This window comes from Melopsittacus undulatus, chromosome 9 (genome assembly GCF_012275295.1).
Source record: "Melopsittacus undulatus isolate bMelUnd1 chromosome 9, bMelUnd1.mat.Z, whole genome shotgun sequence".
Taxonomy (NCBI): domain Eukaryota; kingdom Metazoa; phylum Chordata; class Aves; order Psittaciformes; family Psittaculidae; genus Melopsittacus; species Melopsittacus undulatus.
In genome coordinates, this window is record NC_047535.1 from 34,836,026 (window position 1) to 34,858,388 (window position 22,363).

The following is a 22,363-nucleotide window of genomic DNA, read 5'->3' on the forward strand; positions in this document are numbered from 1 at the left end:
GCACAAATATTTATTTTACAACCATTTATGGTGGGAGGGTTGTGGGGGGTGGGCTTTTTAAGAAAAGATAACCTAATCTCTCTACCATGGTAACTATGATGGTACACTCTGTTCTGGTTTTTCAGGGCCAGGTTTTTATATGATTTTCAGCAGGTGTTTTATTTCTAGTGTTTAGTGGCTTGAAGATGCTGATGCTTGACAGCATTAAGATTCTGTAAGATGCCACATACAGTAGTTAGAAAACATTTAAGCGCGAGTTGTGGGATACTGATTAATCTCACAAATGCATGTGATGTGTGTATGTAAGCAGAGAAATGGAAGCTGTTTGCAGAGGGGAGCACAAGGCATAATAGATCAGCATCACTAATCTACAGCTGAGATCTTACCCTGTCACTTGAAAAGGAAAACTCTCATGATGCATTAGCAAAGAGTCAAACTGTTTAAAATCATTTTGTTGCTTCTGTTTAACATTTATGTGGGGAATGGGAATGGACTGTTCTGTCAAACTTTCAAAAAAAATGGAGTATTCCAGCATGAAAACAAATTGCTAGGAACATCAGACTTTGTTCAAATACATTTTTCTATCTGCAGATACTAGTGGTCTCTATCTGAAACCAGAACATATGTTCTGAGCAGCTGCATGACACTTAAATTACTGATGTTTCTGTATAGAGTCAGTTGTTGACCTTTAGCACAATATCTATGTAATTGTCTAGTGTCTCTCCTGCTCATGAAATGGCTGGGCACAGTTTCACCTGGTGCTATGGAATATCTAGGCTATTGTGACAACTCTAGACCTGCCTGCTTTCTTGATGTAACCATGTGCAAAGTCTGTAAGTTGCAAGATGAAATGTTCTACTGTGTCAAAGCACAAGAGAGCCAATGAATTGATCCTGTTTCTTGAGTAGCTCCTACAGTATAGGGAAGTACGCATAAAGATTGTAATGTTTTTGTAGCTTTATTTTCTCAATGACTTCAGTATATTTAAAGGGACGGACTTGTTAAGACTGGTTTGTTCATACAGTAATGTCAGTGTAGCTTACTAGTGTATGCAAATACATGGTACACCTGCTTGTGTTGCCTCACACTGTGTGTGATTCTTCACCTAAATGTGGTTTGCATTATGTTGGAGTCTTTAGTTGGAAACAGTTTAGTCCATATCAGTTACGGCAAACCAGTTTTAATTTAGACTGCCATGGCCTTACTGTTCTGTACCAACTATTGCACTGTTGCACAGACACTACATGCTGCCTGCATTCAGTCTGAATTTGCATTTTAACTTTTTGTCCCCTTTCAGTTCTCTGAAGCATGATTTCAATTAATTCATACTCTGGTGCTGTAGAGGAGAGGGTATATTAACTTGCTACTGTAGTCCCTAGTTCACCAGGAACTGCTACAGGTAACTTCTATTTAGCAAACTTGCTTGTGCCTAAAATGAGGAAACTAAACTAGAATGTGTGAATCTTTGTGGGGGACCAGGTCACTGTTTAGTTAACTGGCCTATAGCTAAACTCGATGTGTTTGGTGTTTATATACTTCACTGCTTTCAGCGTTTATGGCATCCAAACACTACCAATTGTTAACCTGTGCATTACTCTCTGCATGTGAACAACTTATACAATTACTGAACTTTGTAAATACGTGACTTTTTTTATTTAGGTGGATGCATATGTTGGTTTACTGCTCTTCAGCTTTATTCAATAAACTTATGTTTTGAGGGTTGTATTGACACTTAACTGACTGACTTGAGTTGATGTGGCTTAACTCGTGGAAATATGTTATGGAATGTCTCTCCTCTCCCACAAGGTTAGAGTGGAGGCAGAAGGCTTGATAAATACCTGAGTTTCTTTATGTTCTGTGGTTCAACTGTTCAAGTGTAATACTCATAAAACTACCTTTCAGGCCTGGGGCTTTCTCAGCTTACATGAGCAAGCTCAGCTAGTCAGTCTCAGCAGACTTCAGTGTATGAAAAGCACTGGTCAGCTGAAGGGTCTTAAGTAGGGGCAGCCTTCTGGAGCTCTGTTTTCAAGGAAAAACATGTGTCTACAAGCTTGTTTCTTGTTGTCAAGTCTAGAGTAAAACCTTTGCTTTTCTAGCACAAGTGTCAGATCTAGCAGTTCCTGATCATTCACTGCCAAATAATGCATAAAGATTCTTATCCTGTTGGAAAGTGAGGCTTCTCATTGACTAAGGTCTTGAACAAAATCTCTTTTGTGACTTTAATCTGAAGTTACAGTGATGGTTCTTTCCAAATGCTTTGTTGCACAAATTTCTCATAGGTCACTGATTAAGTTATAGGACTGTATGTCAACATCTTCCAAGTAATGGTAACAAACTGGATGTCTTCTATTCAGGGCTTCTCTCCATGTAAGCTTTCATACTTACTGAACTGTAACAGGTTAGTTTTTAGGCTTGAGTAGTGTTCAGTTAGCATCCATCACATGTAGGTTGTCTGGTGGGAAAGACTAATGAACTGTTGAGTAAAAGATCGTGTGCATATTTCTTCAGTTGATGGAAGTTTCCTGCATGCAAAGCTACCTGGAGTGAAAATTCAAAATGAAATACCTCTAGACACAAAATCAGTATTACTGATGCAGGATTTGTCACCCTGGTTGGTCTGATACCTGTACTAATCACTTAAAGCACCTGTGTTATGACTTTGATTAACAGCTCTTTGCTTGACATGGCATTTCAGGAATAGTTTCTACTAAATGTAAATAGCAGGGAGAGCTACAATGGCCATCTGTGATGCGTATACTCTAGGAAGTACATTCGCATTACTTCACAAAGTGACTAGGTTTTTGGAGCTGCTTCTGTGCTGTTCTTGCAGATGCCTGTAGTTACTCAGATGGCTCAAGTATAGACCTTCAAGTGACTACTTGAATCCAGTTCAGAGAATTACACTTTTCTGTTTCAGGGCTTGATTCACTTGCCAACTACCTTAATTTTGACACAGAAAAGCGTATTAAGTCCTTCCAGAGGAGTGAGGCTGTTCTCACCACCTTTCAGCCTTGGATTTAAAAAACAGCTCACTCCTCTGGCACAGTTACATCCAAGGTTAAATCTAATGAAGGTGTGGAGCCTAAGGCAGATATTTAGTGGTGTTGTCTACTGACCTTGGATGCTATAGTTGTGTTCTGCTTCTGGAAATCTGTTGGGCCAGTCTAATCTCTCATGATGATTACTTGTTTTGGGCTCTGTAGTGAGCCTAGACAGCAAACAAAAACTGATGTAATTTCCCATTCTCAACAAAAATTGCTTTTGGGTATGCATTTTAGTAATATAAATTATTGTACTTAATAGCCATTGTCCTGAAACTCATTTCTGATATGTCTGCAGTAGGCCTTGACTGTTAGCATATTAAGAAAACCAGGTCTTGTGAAAAGGCAAATAGTGAGCCAGAGAGAAGTCTTGGTCATGAATATGCATGGGAGTTGGACATCAGTCATATGTTTATGATTTTGTGATGTGTTGCTATTGTGTGGTGTCTCGATGATTTAAAATAGCTGTCAACTAAATAGTTGGTGTTGGTGTTGATCAGTACAAGTGATGGCTCTTACTGATCATAGAGCAGCAAGTCTTTGGACTGGGAAGAGATGTTTGTGCATGCATCTGCAGCACTAGGCTGTGGGAGAGTTTTCCTTGTGGAAAAACTCCAGTGTTAGTGTAGATGCTCGTTTCTTTAAGTGCAATTACAGTGCAGCATAATTCTTGTCATCACCCCTGACTATAGTCGAGTGTCTTAGCAGTTGCACGGAGCAGTTCTGTCCTACAACTTGGCAACATGAAAGATGCACAAATGTGGAGCTGTTCTGTGATCTGTGGAACTAATAATTTAGTTTCTTACTGATCTGTGTTTTCTCTTTGCATCTTTATGGAAACAGGTTGGAAAGACAGTCCTTTCTGGATACTGACACATAAAGCTCCATAATCTTTACTTTCTGGTAGAAGAAAGGAGGCCAAAGAAAATGCCTTAAACAGTCTCTGATTAAATTAATATAGGGATGTTGTGCAGGGATCGATAATAACTTGAAATATGGCTTAGCCGCATTATCAAGCTTTTAACTTTTCTAAGGTTTAATTTTATAGTTACTGTGGCTGTGCAGTGGCATGTCATAATTTGCTTGTTGTGTGTTTACTGGATGTGAAAGAGATGCACTTCCTCCCAGTAGCATGCCCCAGCTCTGCTCCCTGCTGGCTTGCTTTTGCACTGACCCTGACTTGAGAGAGCTGTTGGAATTCTAAACAGGGGTTGTAAATCAGGTTATTTAAGCTTGTCTTGCTGAGAGCAGTGCGTTGCCAATAACACAAGCAGCAAAGCAGTGAATTGTGCTAAAGGAGAAGTAATGTGTGACTGCCTGAGACTGGTATGTGCTTCAGGACTTTTATTCCCAAAATGTGAGTGTAGAATGACTTGTCTCACTAGACTGTAAACCCTCAATGAGTAGTCCATTGCTTTAGGACTACAGGTGTCGAATGTCAAAGTATGCCTTGGTGAAACATTGGGGTTTTCTTTTACATGTCACTTAAATGACAAACACAGAATGGCACTCAGAGGGGGTATGCACATACTGTTTTAAAGGAAAAGTAAAATACTGGGTGTTTTTATTTCTGTCACAGTGGAAGGTGGGTAAGTAGACCTTTGTGCCAGGATTAGTGCCTTTAAATTATGACATTACAGGCTTTATTCTGTTAAAGGCAACATCTATCATTGTGATCGTTTTGCAGTGCTTCAATAAAGTGTTGTTGAAAACAATCCTTCTGCATATTTATCTGTAGTAGTACAGCTGCTTTTATTGTTCTTAGACATGTATAAGAAGCCCTCATTACCAAATTGTGGGAAATGCCACTATACTCAAGTTAACTTAAAACGTATCTATGCTAACATGTAAATTCTTTACATCATTTGTGAGAGGAGCAAACAGGTTCACTCATTGAAACAGTGAAGAGAGCAAGTGGTGTTGCTTCCATATAGGCAGATATGTTCAAATAGTAAATTCAGGAAGCCTTTCCTGGCCTAATTGGTTAACTTTATGCTTTAAACATGTATTAGCAGAGCAGTTTCTCTGGAAACCAGGAATGTTAACCAAGTGACTTCATCTCAAAAGAGCGACCGTAAGCCTTGTGCTCAGTGGGGGCAACTTTCTGAGTAGTTGGTCTGTGAAGTGCTCTCATTTCTGATTACGGCTTTGCTTTAGAGGCTGAAAGCATTTGTTGGTCTCATTTGTGCTTCTGAAAAGACTTAGAAATTCATAAACCATGTTACTCAACAAGAAAAGCAAATATGTGGGTAGAGAAGGAAAAAGCTGTGGTGGTGTGTGAAATTGTAAGCTAAACTTGGCTCTCTGGAGAGCATCACACTGAACTAAACTGGGAAGCTGCTTCTGTATAATTGTGTTAATTTGGGATGTGGGAAGGTATTTCAGTCTTCTCAACAATGTGGAGTTTTCCTCTTTATTAGAGTCAATAAGTTCATCTTCTTGTTGTGAATATTATTTTTTGTGCTGAAGAGGGGAAAACCTCCCATTAAAAAGATGGATGAATTCCACAGGTTTTGGTTTTGTTGTGGTTTTGGTTTTGTGTTTGGGGTTTTTGTGTGTGTGTGTTTTTTTGTTGGTTTTTTTTTTTTTTTTATCCATTCTACTGTTTCTGTTGCAATGAATGGAAAACAGAAAGCAATATCTGGCTTTTGAAATAGTATAAAATACAGCCTGAAGACAAATCATTAATGCCTGGTTGTCTGTCAATGCATGATAAGTCTTTAACTATTATTTCCCTGTCTAGGGATTTCCCATATAGTCTCTATCAACTTGCTAACAGATTGCAGCACCAAAGTGGACACCAGCCTTAGTTCAACAATAGAACAGCTGCGGTTAGAACCACAGTTAATGGTGTTACTATCAAGAGTTTCTAGGTTAGGCTGGAGATGTGTCTTCTTTTTACCTCCCCCAGCTGTAGTCTCTCTACTGCTGATTCCGCTCTGTCTTTGAGAGGTGTTGTTTTAACCAGTACTGCTGTGGGTCTATTCTCACTTTCATATCTACACTTTGCAAGTGGTCCTTGTCAGGTTTTCTATTTATACTGCTTTCTGACACCTCCAGCTGCCTTGGAGCTTGTTCTTTGCTCTCTTCCAGCGCTGCACCGAACATCACTTCAGCATGGGCCGCGGTGCCGCCGCAGCCGCTGCTCCGTTCCTCATCTCGCTGTTTGAGCAGTTGAGCTGTCAGCTCTGTATCCATCTCCCCACTTCCATACCCCACGGCTGCCTCTGAACTCCCCGCCTCTTTCTCTCGCGGGTGAGGAGGAAAGCTCGTCCTGCACATGGGGGACCGCTCCCCGGTGAGGCTCCGCTTACTGCTGAGCACGGCGAGGGTGCGGGGTGCCGCCTGTGGGGTAAAAGTGTCTGTGCTGCGCAGCAGCAGCAGGGCCGGGTTACAAACGTTACAGCACTCGATGGGGCGTTGAAAAAGAGCTCTCCTTATTCCCCGCCGCACTCCCGATAGCGGAGGACTCCGGTTCTCCACCTCCCCTTCGGGGGCTTGGCCGGGCGCAGGCCTCACCAGTCTCCCGGAGGGTACCGCCCCGCCGCCAGGCCTTGCCACGACAGCCGCGGGCCGCCCCGTGCCCCGCCCCGCCGCTTTAAGGCTCGCAGCGGTTCCGCCCTTGAGTGACGGCGCTGCTCTCCCTGTGACCGACGGGCGGTCCCGGCTCGGCCAATGGGAGCCCTGCGCCCCGTGTTTCCCTTCCGCTGTTAAAGGGGGCGCGGCGCGGAGCAGCGCGGTGGGGTTTGCAGTGCGGGCGTGGGAGCGGCGGCCCCTTTAAACTATGCTTGCGGCGCGCAGGTGACCATGCAATGGCGCTCGGTGCTGCTGGGGCTGCTGCTGCTGAGGCTGGCGCTGCAGGCGCTGCTGGCGCTGCTGCCCGCGCTGGCGCCCGGCCTCTGCCTGCGCCGCCGCTTCCCCTTCACCTTTCCGCCGCCGCCCGGCGCCGCCGGCTCCTCGCACTGGGGCTCGCTGCTGTGGCGGGGCGGCGATGGCGGCGGCGGGGCGGCGGCGGGGGGTGACGAGTACGAGCGGCGGTACAGCGGAGCCTTCCCCCCGCAGCTGCGGGCCCGGCTGCGCGACGCCGCCCGCGGCATGTTCGTGTTCAGCTACGACAGCTACATGCAGCACGCCTTTCCTCGGGACGAGCTCGATCCGCTGCACTGCCGCGGCCGCGGACCCGACCGCGGGGACCCGTGAGTGGTGGGGGGGACCGGGGAGGGGAGCAGGGAGCCGGGAGCCAGGCGGGGCCTGACGCCCGGTTCTTCCCTTCCAGATCCAACCTCAACATCAACGATGTCCTGGGGAACTACTCGCTGACGCTGATCGACGCGCTGGACACGCTGGCGGTGAGTCCGCGGCAGGGCCGGGGAGGGTGGGCGCTGCTCCTGCAGGGAACACTTCCTTCTTTCCTTCCGTCCATCCATCCGTCCATCCGCCACCGCCGTGCTGTCTTGTACGAGAAGGCTCCGGGGTCCCCCCATTAAGTTTAACCTCCAGGGAAGTTCGGGACGCTCTGGACTTTGCCAACTGAACTTTGTTGATCAGTTCAAAGGTGCATTGATGTAGCTGGGATGCATCGCCGCGGAGTAATTCTGCTAATTAAACTCGGAAAGCCTTGTCTTGGTGGGATATGGATATTAACATCTCAAAGGCTCAAGTCAGTTGATGGGAGATTTTAGCGGTGTGAAATCCCGCATACTCTGGGCATGTGTGAGTTTCACTTTCTTAATGTGCATTGACGGGTGCATTTTTGCAGCTGGGGCAGATTCTTGGCCTTCTGGAGCGTCACTGATTCACTGGACCCACAGTGCATTTCTCTCTTCTCGTGCAGAAGGTGGTGTGTGCGAGCACTGTACATGCGCTTAGTGTTACAGAATACTTGCCATTGCTACCATGGAACTGCAGTTCTGTAGGAAGGAGGTCTCATCTGTTTAACTGCACAGAACTGAAAGCAGGAAGTTGGTTTTAACTGAAGCAATGGGTAGGGATCCCTGCTGCGTGCCTGGTGGTGTGTTGGCTTAACAGTTGTCTTCCTGTGCTTATTCACCATTGTCTCATTGTCCCATCAATACCTTTTCGCACAGTACATAACTTTCTCAACTGTAAAACTTATGATTCCTAGAGCCTCCTGTGTTTTGGAAGCTTCTGCATGGAGAATGCCTACTTAGCTCTTTGTCTGCTCAGATCAAGCATGCAAATGCTTTCCTGGTAGGTCTGGGTAGCAGATAGAGCAGGCAGGCTGGCACATGGTTAAGGAGTTCTGTACACCCAGCCTTACCTGAACTAATGCAAGTGGGACCCTGTGTTTTAGTTCCATATTCCTGTTTCCTTGAAGCTGGGTCTGTCTCTGGATATAGTGGAAATCAATTGCTAAGGTATACCTAAAGAAAACTGGCATGGGGGAACTTATTGGGCAGGGTGTGCAGTGTTGAGTAAAAAGCCTGAAAGACTGGTCTTCACTGGTCAAATAAATGAATCAGACTTCATTGTTCTGCCCTCTGTGTTACCTTTTAAGCTAAACTGAGCAGTTAAACTGATAGTTCAAGCAGTTAAAAACACTCAGTGTGCTAGATCTTAAGAGTTGGTAGACTTCTGCTCTAAAAGATCACCCAAAAGACCAATATTGGGGGTGGAAGAGCATGTGAGTGCATAGGTTGGTAAAACAGACAAAAATATACATGTTGATTTCCCTGTTTTGACATACTTCTTAAAAATGCACTTTTACATGTCAGTAGGATGATCACTTCCAGAAAGTCTTTTTAGTAGGAGCTTGTAATACTCAGTTCTGTGTCTAGTTAATATGTTTATTGGTCTGAAATGTAAACTTGGCATTCTCTTTCCTAGCCCTCTTCTGAAGCAATTAAACAAAATAGCCTTGTTTTTATATCAAGGTAATGGGAAACTCATCAGAATTCCAGAAAGCCGTGAAGTTGGTGATTGACACAGTTTCATTTGATAAAGACTCAACAGTCCAAGTTTTTGAGGCAACAATCAGGTATGTGGCTCTAAGTTTCTGTCATGAAATCAATGTCAAGGTTGAAGACTTGGTGTGCATATATGGCAGAAACCAAGTAAAATCATTGATAAAAATGTCTTTGGTAGGCTTTGCCCCATAATTGAGCCTTAAATAAGCTGGTTTTTAACCTTTCATGAAAAACAGATACTCTGTTTTCATTTTCTTCTATGGAGCTGTTTGCTTTCACTTTTGTTTTAAGCAAAAAATAGGCCTATCTTCCTTGGAGATGAGGTTAAGATACTGTCTGAGTTTGAATGGTTTAATTATCTGAATGTCTTAAACAGTTGTTATTTAATTGCTACTTACCTTGGCTAAGCTTTCTTTTTTTCTGAATACTGAGTTTATATAACAATTTTACTGCCGTTTTCAGGGGCAAGGAAGTCTGCTCATAAATACACTTGGTATGTTGTAAGGAGCTACTGGGTTAGGCCAGTTTTGCAGAACCGGTTTTTAGGATTACTGTGGCTGATGAGCAGTGTGGCTTCCAGATGTTCTCACTGGTCGTGGGGAAAAAAGCAGATCTCACTGTAGTACCTGTGCACAAAGTAATACTTCAGTTAAACACGATACTGGTGAGGGTTTAGCTGAAGAACTAGGTTCAGATCAGATTTAAAAACTGAAGATCTTTTCCATTTCCCATAGGGTTTTGGGAAGCCTGCTTTCTGCCCACATAATAATCACAGATACCAAACAGCCTTTTGGTGATATGACCATTAAGGATTATGACAATGAATTGTTGCATATGGCTCATGATCTAGCAGTAAGATTACTTCCGGCCTTTGAGAACACCAAAACTGGAATTCCGTATCCTCGGGTAAGTGAGTGTATGAACACAGTGGGGAAATAATCTAAACATAGTAATTCACCTGTCCTGCAACTCAAATTCTGTGCCCTGTGTGTGCCTGTATATGTGTGCTGGGGTACTGAACTTGCTGAAAGTGACATTAAAAAGGTGTGGGGGGTAACTGTGCTAAGTTACAGTAACATGGACCTTATAAGTGGCTCCTTATGCCTAGTAAATGTTTTCTTTAGGCTGTTCTTTCACTCTGTATTGTTCCGTATGGGTCAGTAGTCATTTGTTTCTGTGCTGTTTGGTTGAAATGTGCCCTTGCTGCATGCTTTCTTCCTATATATCATGCAGAGACAAACACTGCTGTCAGTAAGAAGGTTAATAAGAAATACTTTGAAGGTGAATAGCCTGGGAAAGTAACTATTGAGAATTACTTGGATCTAAGATAATTGTGATAAAATAAAACTAAGCTGAAGTATTTATTATGCTGGGCTTAGAATTTATCATTTGCTCAGCGAGTACTCAAGAATGATAGAATCATAGAGTAGTTAGGGTTGGAAAGGACCTTAAGATCATCCAGTTCCAACCCCCCTGCCATGGGCAGGGATACCCCACAATAAACCATGTCACCCAAGGCTTTGTCCAACCTGGCCTTGAGCACTACCAGGGATGGAGCATTCACAACCTCCCTGGGCAACCCATTCCAGTACCTCACCACCCTAACAGGAAAGAACTTCTTCCTTATATCCAATCTAAACTTTCCCTGTTTAAGTTTGAACCCATTACCCCTTGTCCTATCACTCCTGTCCCTAATGAATAGTCCCTCCCCTGCATCCCTATAGGCCCCCTTCAGATTCTGGAAGGCTGCTCTGAGGTCTCCAAGCAGCCTTCTCTTCTCCAGGCTGAACAGCCCCAACTTTCTCAGCCTGTCTTCATATGGGAGGTGCTCCAGTACCCTGATCATCCTCGTGGCCTCCTCTGGACTTGTTCCAACAGTTCCATGTCCTTTTTATGTTGAGGACACCAGAACTGCACACAATGCTCCAGGTGAGGTCTCACAAGAGCAGAGTAGAGGGGCAGGATCACCTCCTTTGACCTGCTGGTCATGCTCCTTTTGATGCAGCCCAGGATACGGTTGGCTTTCTGGGTTGCAAGCCCACACTGAATCCGGCTCATGTTCATTTTCTCATCGATCAACACCCCCAAGTCCTTCTTGATAGGGCTGCTCTGAATCTCTTCTCTGCCCAACCTGTACCTGTGCCTGGGATTGCTCCAACCCAGGTGTAGGGCCTTGCACTTGTCATGGTTAAACTTCATAAGGTTGGCATCAGCCCAACTCACAAGTGTGTCAAGGTCCCTCTGGATGGCATTCCTTCCCTCCAGCTTATCAACCAAACCACACAGCTTGGTGTCATCGGCAAACTTGCTAAGGGTACACTCAGTCCCACTGTCAAACACTGCGATCTTCTTGAATACCATGTTGTTCTCCTTGAACACACAGTTCGCAAGGAGAAGAATGTCAGCTCTGGTGGAACAGCACTAAAAATAATTAACACTTACCCAACTACTTTAGATTTTTGAGCACAGCAGCACTGCTTTTCTTCCAGACCTGTCAGCCTGTAGAAACATGAACTTTCATTTCTGTTCAGAGTCTGATGAATCAGTTGAGGGTGGTGTAGTTTCTCTTTGACATTTTGTTGCATGGGGAAGTTGAGGAGTGTTCAGTGAGGAAACTCCTGGTTTCAAGATCACTAAGAGACGGGGAGCAGCAGGGCCATCATCCTTGGAAGAACTTTAATGTTTAGTAGAAATGATGAAAAAGTGGTCTGACATTTGGAATAATTAACAAGTAAGAGAGGAGCAAAATTAGGATTGCCCCCATTAAGCATGATGTTAAAGCTGTAAGATGAATTTCAGGAGTTCTTCAGGAAAGCTTTTTAACCAAGCAGTGATACTGTGGCTTTTTAAATATATAGATCTTTCATGTCACATATTGCAAAATGTAATGAAAAGGTTTTCTAATAAATATAAGACTGAAGATGAGAGCACAACTGCATGAGGGTGCAGCCTGCCTTATCGCTGTTAGCACTCTCTTTACCCTCTTCACAGGTCAATCTGAAGAACGGGGTACCTCCAGACAGCAATAATGAAACCTGTACTGCAGGAGCTGGTTCCTTGCTGGTGGAATTTGGGATCCTTAGCAGGCTGCTTGGTGATTCCACGTTTGAATGGGTGGCCAGGAGAGCTGTCAAAGCACTCTGGAGTCTCAGGAGCAATAACACTGGGCTGCTAGGTAATCTCCTCTGATGAGATGCTGTATTGGCTGGCTCCATGTTTTGACCTACCTCAATTTCCTGTAGCAGAATGCCATCATGCTACGAGTTTCTTTGACGTATCATAAACCTTGTCAGTCTGCTTCCTCTGTAGCTCTTAAGTCATGCTCTGCCTGTGTACTTGTGGTCTGTGTTGATCAAATGGCACTGTGTAATTTTGTAAGAAAAATGAAGTATCTGAATGAGTTCTTAGGACACAGGTCTCCAAAGACATATTTTTTTGTGAAACTGGGAAATGAAACTGAGGTTCTTGTGTTTGTATCCCCATTAACATAATTCAGATTGGCAGATGACTAAAAGTACTTAAACCAACTGCATGTGTGTGCTAGGTCCTTGAATGAGTGCACTGTAGCACTTCATTTTGATAGTAGTCTTTGATCATTCCTCAAGACTTTTTGAAGATACTATTTCTGAGTGCTGGTTCTTGATTATTTGTCTGTGCTGTACTTGTCAACTTTAGTCTTCACTTTTTGTCTGTTCTGAAAGGAAATGTCGTGAATATTCAAACTGGTCATTGGGTTGGAAAGCAAAGTGGATTGGGAGCAGGGTCGGATTCATTCTATGAATACCTTCTGAAGTCTTACATCCTTTTTGGAGAAAAGGAAGACTTGGAGATGTTCAATGATGCTTATCAGAACATTCAGAACCACTTAAGAAGAGGGTATGTTATTTCATATGAGTATCAATTTCCCTAAGCAATGACCCAAAGCAAGATATGATTGTGTAGTGTTTTGTGGCATGCTCTAGAAATCAGCATTCTCTTTTTTTTCTGTAAAAAAACCACTATCTTATTTCCATGGCAGTCACTGTGGAAATAAATTTTAATGTTCCTTTCACTCCATGGTCATTGGTGTAAAGAAGCTAATCTGGTTTCCTTCCAAGTTAGTAAATGCGAAGCCGAGAGAAGGCTGTAGAGCTGCAAAGGAAATATATTAAATTGGTTGGTTTAGTAAATCTTAAGGCCTGATCTTGCCTACCATGACTTTCTGGTAGAGATTCTGCTGACATAACTTTAGGATATGATGTCCGTACCTTTGTGAATGAATTTGTCTGTGAGCATTACTGACCTTTTTGTTCTTTTCAAAATGGGTTTGAACCTAGCATGACAAATGTGTGGCTTATTCTCTTTCTGGTGGCAGTGCTTTCTGGTGGCACTATTTCTTCCAAAATAGTGAATAGTTACATGTGATTATTGTTACTTGGCAGTCGAGAAGCTTGCAATGAAGGTGAAGGTGACCCTCCTTTGTACGTTAACGTAAACATGTTCACAGGACAGCTGATGAACACATGGATTGATTCTTTGCAAGCATTTTTTCCTGGACTACAGGTAAACTTCCATTCTGCTCAGGACAACACAACACATTCGAGAGTGTCAGAAAGGCCCATTCTAATCCTAGGCTGGGAATGAATCTAAGCGTCTCTTGAGATGAGCTTCAACCTGCAGGTTTACATCTGGCTGTTCTGATAGGGCAGTTTTAGGGCCGTTCAGCTTCTGCATCAGCATAACAATATTGGAAGGCCTGGCCTGCTGCCTACTTGATTCGAGACACTTTTATCTTTTTTCATTTAACCTTAGCGTTTGCATACTATGCTGTGAGGCTGAGCTCTGCTAGAGCTTTTGATGCAATGGAACTAATGTATTAGCTTTCTTCTCCCGGGGGAGGGAGAGGGTTGGTGATTTTTTTGTCTCACCTTATGAGGGGAGTGTTTTATTATGCGGCATGTTCTTGTACAGACGGAAAAGTAATTTGCTGGCTTGCAGTATTAAGCCTGCATGTTTATGGCTGTTGTGCCTAGGTATTGATAGGAGATGTGGAAGATGCTATTTGTCTCCATGCTTTTTATTATGCCATATGGAAACGATACGGAGCTCTCCCAGAAAGATACAACTGGCAATTGCAAGCACCGGATGTTCCATTTTATCCACTAAGACCAGAGTTAGTGGAATCCACATATCTTCTTTATCAGGTACTTGACCTTTCTGTGCTTATTGCTTATGTTTTGACAAAAATGGTTTTGTTCAGAAAGTCACTTTTCTACTCCTAGCCTCTGGCCTGCTAAAATCTGGTGCCTTTGGGTCTGCCTGTTCTTATACAGAGTTCTCTGTTTAGGCATTAGATTGTTATGCAATGTAGTTCCTGTGCTGTTTGCTTTAAAAGTAACACTTTTTTAATAGGACAGACAAAAAGGAGGCTAAATGACCTTTTAAAGAAACTGCTGGCAGATTTTCACAAGGTGGAGACTTGTGACTTCTTAACAGAAATAGTTGAAGTAAATGTAATAGCTTTCCTTGCTATATAGTCTAGACAGAGTCTCCAGCTGGCAGGAGATACACTAAACTGAAATAACTGTGGCTGCGAGAAAACTATCCAAACTGTTTGAATTTCCTACGTATTGTATTGGTATTTGCACTAAAGCAAATGTGAGAAGCTTGCAGAGAGTAATCTAAGTCATGTTCCTGTAAAGATAAGTTTACTATAGTATACAAGAATTTGATAGTACTAGGCTTTTGTTGAAATTGCTGATTAACTCTTGTCTGTCTTCATTATTTAGGCCACAAAGAACCCGTTTTACCTTCATGTGGGGATGGATATTCTGCAGAGTCTGGAAAAATATACAAAAGCAAAGTCAGTTTTCAATGTTCTTTTGTCTTTTCTCACTGCTATGCATGTATATTTTATTATATAAATATTCTATAGAATCTGATCTGCCAAATGTATGTAAAGCAGAAAACCCATGAAAGCCACAAGTGGTGATGTATTTATTGAATAATGATTTCTGTCTTACCTGGAAATGAAACTACAGTCCAGTGACAACTTTATGGCTTAAGGATTTTATCACTACTTTGCAAAGTGCACTGTTGATCAGTTGCTGAAAACAGGTAAATTAGTGTTTTTTTCTATGGATCCTGCAAGAATATTTCTCACATCATGAACACATGATGTATAACTAAAGTGGAAGGATGGCTTTTAAGGCAGATGCTGTTGCATATTGGCCTTCATTTCAAGACAGTATCAGTGAATCCTGACTGTAATACTGAGAGACTCACATGGAAGACAGTGAATTGTTATTCACCTATTGGTATTTACTGATTTTTTAGAGAAGTCTGTATTAACCATAGAAGAGTGTAAACCAGTACTAATCTGCAGTTAAGTGGCATTCAGGTGCTGTGCAGGGGGTTGACTGAAAGAATTACAAGCTTCATATGTTAAGTTGGGGGGGTGGGTGGATGAGGTGGGGTGTGTTAAGACTGGGTAGTTTGGGAAGAAACCTTTGCATAAAGGACTTGGAACAGGTCCAGAGGAGGCCACGAGGATGATCAGGGGACTGGAGCACCTCCTGTATGAAGATAGGCTGAGAAAGTTGGGGCTGTTTAGCCTGGAGAAGAGAAGGCTGCGTGGAGACCTCATAGCAGCTTTCCAGTATCTGAAGGGGGCCTACAGGGATGCAGGGGAGGGACTCTTCATTAGGGACTATAGTGACAGGACAAGGGGTAACGAGTTAAAACCTAAACAGGGGAAATTTAGACTGGCTATAAGGAAGAAGTTCTTTGCTGTTAGGGTGGTGAGGCACTGGAATGGGTTGCCCAGGGAAGTTGTGAATGCTCCATCCCTGGTGGTGTTCAAGACCAGGTTGGACAGAGCCTTGGGTGACACAGTTTAGTGTGAGGTGTCCCTGCCCATGGCAGGGGGGTTGGAACTAGATGATCTTAAGGTCCTTTCCAACCCTAACTATTCTATGATTCTATGAGGCTTCCAGACCTGGGTTTTTCTCATGCTCAGAATGGGGAAATTCCCTGTTTTGTTCTGGGTGCTGTGAGAGTATCTTGCTTCTTTCAGAGACTCTTAACAAAGCTGCACAATGGAGTAGGTGAACCACAGGAACAATGACTGCAGTCTCATCAGAACACCAGAAAACAATAATCAGTGCTTACTAGTGAAAAAGACTTGTTTCATTTTAACTTCACCCCTAGTGACAGTTGGAGTGGTCTGAAGTTAAGGAATATTTAGGGAATGCTTCAAGAACAGAATGCATAGGAACTAAATTCAAACCAATCTTCAATCTTGCAGGTGTGGCTATGCCACATTGCACCACGTTGTAGAGAAGACAAAGGAAGATCGAATGGAGAGCTTTTTTCTCAGTGAAACATGTAAATACTTATATCTGGTACGTGTATATTCCTTTCAAGGGTACTCTTGCACCTGCTGCTCAGCTTTGAGCTAAATTGTTACTTGTAGCCATTTTGCCTGCCTTACATCAGCCTCCGGTTCCTCCCCATCAGGATTTGGCACTCAATCTCCTTTAGTGCAGAAAAGCAAATAAATCTGTGATTGGATAGAAACGGTGAATGCCAGCCCAGCAATGCCTGTATAGTGCTGCATAGAAAAATAAGGGCAGTTTAAGTTGTGTGAGGAGTCTTTCTTTTGCCTCTTCCCTTTTAACTGCTAAAATAAATCACTTGCATTAAAACTGTCTATTTCCATTTGCTCTAACAGTAGTTGCCCATTTAGCACTAAGAGGTATGCTTTTTGCTTGATCCTTCAAATGCATGAGTGCATGCTTTGTAACCTAATGTTGATGGGATGTGAATAATGTCGCACGCATACTGTAGCTGTCTCTCCTATCTCTTGTTTAGTTGTTTGATGAAGAAAATCCAGTGCATAAATCTGGAAATAAGTACATGTTTACTACTGAGGGACATATTGTGTCTGTGGATGAACGTTTCCGTAACTCACTGTGGCAAGACATCCTCCCTGGAGAAGAGGACGGCTCAGGAAAAATTAAACCTAATGAGTTAAAGGCAGTCAACTTCAGCTCTAATGTAAGGAATGCACAGATTGTTTCTGGTTGTGTGGCTGGAGGAGGGATGTATGTTGAACTGGGTTAAGCAGTAGAAAAAGAGCCATTTGAAAGTGTTACTTTAAAGCTCAGCAGTGTTTGCCTTACAAATGTCAACTGTCTGAGAAGGTCCCTTGTGAAAAACACTTTAAATAGCAGAAAGAATGGATTAGGATAATGTGAGAGTGATTATGTTGAAGGTGAAACCTGTCCCCTTTTAAGCATTTTGCCGCAATTAGTTTGTGCTTTGTTAATTTATTTCCCGTTGTTTTTCCCTTCACCTGTTCTTTGCCCTTCAAATTTTCCAGTGTTGCTGTGATGGGGAAAGAGAAAAGCAGAGGTTATTTAAACAAAACTTTTCTTCTCTCAGAATGGATTTGAGGCATGTAAAGGTGACCTTTCATAGCTAGGCATCAACTGAGTGCAGAGCTATGGATCCAGTGCCTATCATCAACCAAAATAGATATGCTTTTAATACACAACAGTATTTTTAAGTCTCTGGTAGTAGGTTCTAGCATGGTTCTTTTCCTCCTCCCCCCAGTCCTGCAGAAAAAAAAGAGCATTATTTTAAATGTTCACAGTTGTCATAGTGAAGGAAGTCTCAGTTGAATAACAAGCTGCAGTAGTTTGGCATGTATTTAGAAGCTTGCAGCCTGCACTGGGGAAACACTTGCTGCTCATTTATGTGGTCTGTGCTGGTAAGTTTGCAAAGAGCAAGAGAAAGTGAGGAACAAAAGCTCTGTTGGGTACAGTTTTCTGTGCTGGGAGGAAATGTGGGGTTACTGATGCTGAAATGGTTATGGAGGGTATGGGATTGCCTGTTTTCATATATTCTGATTTTGTTAACAGTGTAACAGAGTTCCTGATGAGAGGAGATACTTGCTGCCATTGAAGAGTAACTACATGAGACAGATTGATCGAATGGTGGGCTTGATCTGAATGGTTCTTCAGAGTAACTTTTACTGTATGTCAGGAGGAGCGTGGGATTTGACTGTCGACATTCCTCTCCTCTTCAGCTACACACCTGCATATGCTGAGTCACTTGGGTTTTCCCTATGCTTGTTTTCAGTTATGGACGTGAAGGGAGATAAAGTTTTCTTACAAGTTCAGTCTTCTGAACTACGGTAACTTCACATGCCATCTGAACAGAGATTTCTTTAAGACCTCCTATGAAAAATGTTGGAAATGAAGGCTGAATATGCTTAAAAAAAATTGGCATGTGCCACTTAGCTACCTCTTTGTAGCTGTGTTACGAATGTCCCTTTAGAAAAGGGCCTAGTATTTAATTTGAAATGATTTTGGGATTGGGGAAGGAATGGGAAAGTGCAATTTCTTACACCAAGTTTTAACTATTGAGTTATTCTGACTAGCAATACACAACCTTAAGTACTACTCAGGTAGGAACCCACTGGTAATGGGTTTTGCTGAAACAAAAAATCACTCTATCTGGAATAGTATCTTGAAAAGATAACTCCTGATCGTGTAAAAAGCTATCAGTATAGTCATGATATTCCTCAGTTATATGGAACTGCACGGTCACAAGAGTCTGTAGCTATAGAAACCAGTGATAAATCAGGTGCCTTTTTTTATAGGGGAATGGGTTGGGAGGGAAGGGGAAATTGCCACTCAGCTTTCCAAATGGCTAACTCGATATAGCTTAGCTGAGCAGAAGGTCCAAAAGTTGCGTTGTCTGCCATGTTTTTAGTGCCTTTTCCAGAGAGATGCTGCTAAGAACTGGTATAACAGTACACGAAGAACAAACTATTCCATGTTCCTGTCAGCATTAATATATTAGTGCCTTAAATTTTGTTCTCTAGCAGGAAAAATTGAGCTTGTTTGGGAAAATATCCCGGATAAAGTGTTTCTGATCAGCTGGTTATAAAATACAGTGGATCCCAAAGTAACTTGTGTATGAGATGTCTTCTCTTTAAGATACCAGAAGAATGTCAACCTCTGTGCCCATCCCAGAGTGTTTCTGAGTTTTATTAATCTAGGCTGTCTTTATTCTCTGTGTCAGTGCAGTTAGTAAAGGGGCTGCCTCTGCATTGTCCTGGAGATGGAGGTAGAGGTCTGAGCCTGCATTGTGCCAACTTTCCTGTGCCACAAGACAGTTCAGTGTATGCCACTGTAATGGGTTTGTGGGTGTAGCAGCTGCCAGTGCTGACTGCTGTGCTACCTGTGCAGTGTACCTGTGACCTGTGCCTTCTGGTTCCAGCTAGGAATGGCAAGAACCTGCTGTTGCTGCATCCCACCTTCTTGAACTGCAGCGCCGTTATGTTTGAGGAATAACTGTAGACTTTCAGGAAGAGAGCAGTTAAATTCAAGCAGGGTTCTTGAGGATTGAAAACTAAGTGAAGCCAAAACAACTTATTTGAAATATAACAGTTGTTTGGGTTTTTATTGGTTTTGGTGGTGTTTTTTTTTCTCCAGTGACTCCCTGTTGCTTATATGCTTTTTAATTTTGACTGCAGTTGAAATAGCTGAATGTTACTGTTGGGTTAGTTATTTTTGAATGAAGGCTTAAACATAAGGGCAAACTTGGTCTGCTGTATTTTCATGTTCTTATAACAGCATTGGTTTTCATCAACCAGATGTTGCAACTCAAAGCATTTCTAATAAATACGGTGTGATGAAGAGGTTATTGTTTGAATCTTTTAGTATACAAATGCATCTCAGGGACTTCATTGTAGATTCTTCTATTCCATTATAGTTGGTTCTTGTATTCAGGCAAAACCCCAACAATCGTGTTTTCTTAGGCTTACTGTGTGTGTTTGAATAGGAGGGAAGGCTGGAGCGGGGAGAGGGAACCATAAGATATCACAAAACATTGCAGTAGTCAGTTGCCTTGATGTTTGGGGCAGCTGCAATTCCAGCTCCTGTAGAATTGGCTTTGCAGACCTGTTACTGGAATGTTTTAGTTGCCTATTTAAAAGCAAAACCTAAATTCCAGGTGTTATGATCCAAAGAGGTATTGGAGAGGTTCAGGGTAGAGCTTCTTGACCAGTAAACATTGCCTGGGCATGCAAGTATGCTTCAGTCTGTAATCGTGTAAAGAAGTGCAGGAGACTGCGTGAAGGGAAGTGCTTTCTGCCGACTGAGAGAGGTAAAAATATCTGGGCTTTCTGAAATGCTGCTACTGGGCCAGATCTTCTCATTGTAGCTCTAAATTGACAAGTACCTGGTAGCCTGGAAGCCTAATGCGGTGTTCCACAGATGGCCATTTAAAGTCATGGCCTGACAGATGCTGCCCTAGGTATTCTGGTGGCTGCTTCTGGTCATGACTTTTTTCCCTGCCTTGCAGTGAAGCTCTCTGAACGTGCATTTCATTTACACTTGTAACTGCCTCTCAGTGTTTTGTGCCTTCTGCAGCACCTGAGCCCTGGTGAGGGTTCCAGCTGAGTTATGTACAGAAATCTGCTTCAGAGTTGTCCTCAGCGAATTACACAGCTGTAATGAAGCTGCACAACTGTTCTGCCACCATGATTTTCCCTTCTTGTATATCACCAGAAATAGAGTGATAGGTAGCTAAAATGGAACAGTATTGGCAGGTATCACAGCCTTTCAGCCCTTAGTGACTTGGACCATTAGTCACAGTGCCAAATAGTATATGGTCAGCTTCAGCCAAATAGTATATGGTTAGAAACTGCATTGGAATTTGTGCAAGGTGAAGGTGATCGGACATCTTTCATAGGAACAGCTTTTGTCTCCAAGGAGACTGGTGCTGACTCCATGGTAGAAGACTTTGGATTCTTTACAGAGCCAACTTTTCTTCCTCTTTGTTTTAAAAATGCTTTGATACATTTTTATTTTGTAATGACAGGGCACATGCTATGCACTAAAATTGAACCTTTTGTGTCAGTCAATGATATTGAAATGAAATTGGTAACACTGCTGGGATAACTTGCTGAAACAGACTTTTGTATTTCTTGGTATAATGTGCAATATCAACTTTTCCTAATTAAAAATGCAATGTATGCTTAATTGTTGTTTTTCCATGGAGTATTTAATTGCAGATGGGAAATTCTTAAGAGGACCAAATGCTCTTCATGAAATGTCCTGAGTTTTCAACACAGCTTAAATTTTATGAATCTGCATTAAAAAATAGTGTATTTGACCACTTTTGTGTGTGTTTTCCTTATAGTATCATTCTTGTAATGTCATCATGAAGCTTGCAGGTGATTTCACAAACACAGGGAGCATTTATACCTGATCTTTGCCATTCACCAGTCAGGAAAACAGCAGTTGCATAGAACTTGGGAGTAGGGGTGAGTAAAGGAAGGTGTAACCTGAGGCCTGTGTGCAAGCAGGTTTGTGGCTCTCATTTGAGTCCTCTGTGACTTGGTCAATCTGAAGAGCTCAAGACCCTGACTTTGAAATAACGGGAAGTCCCTGCTGAGTTCTCTGGTGCTGTTGTAGGTGTCTGGGGCAGTCCTGCTGTGTGGGGAGAATGGAAGTCCCTGACTGTGTGCTGCAGAGAGGGTTGGGTGGCTGGGAATTCCACTTGTTCTGTGAGCCAGCTGTAGTGATGAACTGTTGCTGCTAAGTGTTGCTGTCTATTACAGCAAATACCATTACTTTACTTGTAATGGTTTGTACTTTACTTGTCAGAGGTTAGGCATACTGCTGGGTATTCTGGGGAGGAAGAAAGAGACTGTCTCAACCAGAACTTGACAATTCTTTATCTCCAAGGATAGCTTGGCTATGTCTTCACCTTAAACCTGGTTACTTCAGGAAAACATAATTGAGGTGTGCAAGAAATAGCTTTTATCCTCCCGAAGAGAAATTATACTTCTCAGCCATGTGCTTGCAGTAACACGAAAAGTAAGTTAAGGGTTTGCAGAAGTGCTTACTCTCTCGGGTGGGCTTTCTTGCCAGCTTCATCTGCCTTGGTTACTAGCCATGAGATGCCTTCTTATGTATGCTGGGGTTTCATCTAGTTAGAACAAGGGATGGCTTCTTACTGCAGAAAAACTAGAGAAAAGCCTCCCAAAACAAAAAGCCTGCACCCTCAACCCCTTCATCCTCCCTGCATAGTGACTGGAGGGACAGCCTATGCCAAAAGCAGTTATTTGATGTGGAAAGAAGAAATTAAACATGGCAGTATCAAGCTGCTGGCCTTATGAGCAGGTAGCTGAGGCTGGGTAAGTACTGACCTACCTGCTGGTGCTTCCTGATACAGCTTTCTTAAGCTGGTGTGTGAAGAGCCTAGTGCAGGTGGGGATTCTGCACTGTGAACCTCTTCCGGTCTATAGATAACTGTACTTTGGGAAATAGCGCAGTGATATTTTTTTATTTCTCCTGGATTTTCTGTTTTCCTCTTTGATTGACATTCTATCTTCTG

At 42.8% G+C, this 22,363-nt stretch overlaps 1 protein-coding gene across 1 annotated transcript; it reads left to right on the plus strand.

The window, feature by feature from the left end:
* The first annotated feature begins 6,795 nt into the window (after positions 1-6,795).
* Positions 6,796-21,136, plus strand: EDEM1 (ER degradation enhancing alpha-mannosidase like protein 1). Its single transcript, XM_031049261.2, has 12 exons — positions 6,796-7,237; positions 7,318-7,390; positions 8,936-9,039; positions 9,703-9,874; positions 11,960-12,143; positions 12,670-12,844; positions 13,390-13,510; positions 13,981-14,151; positions 14,737-14,810; positions 16,254-16,350; positions 16,820-17,005; positions 17,872-21,136. Exons 1-12 carry the CDS (start codon positions 6,849-6,851, stop codon positions 17,959-17,961), a joined length of 1,836 nt encoding a protein of 611 aa, XP_030905121.2. The 5' UTR covers positions 6,796-6,848; the 3' UTR covers positions 17,962-21,136.
* Positions 21,137-22,363: the final 1,227 nt, after the last annotated feature.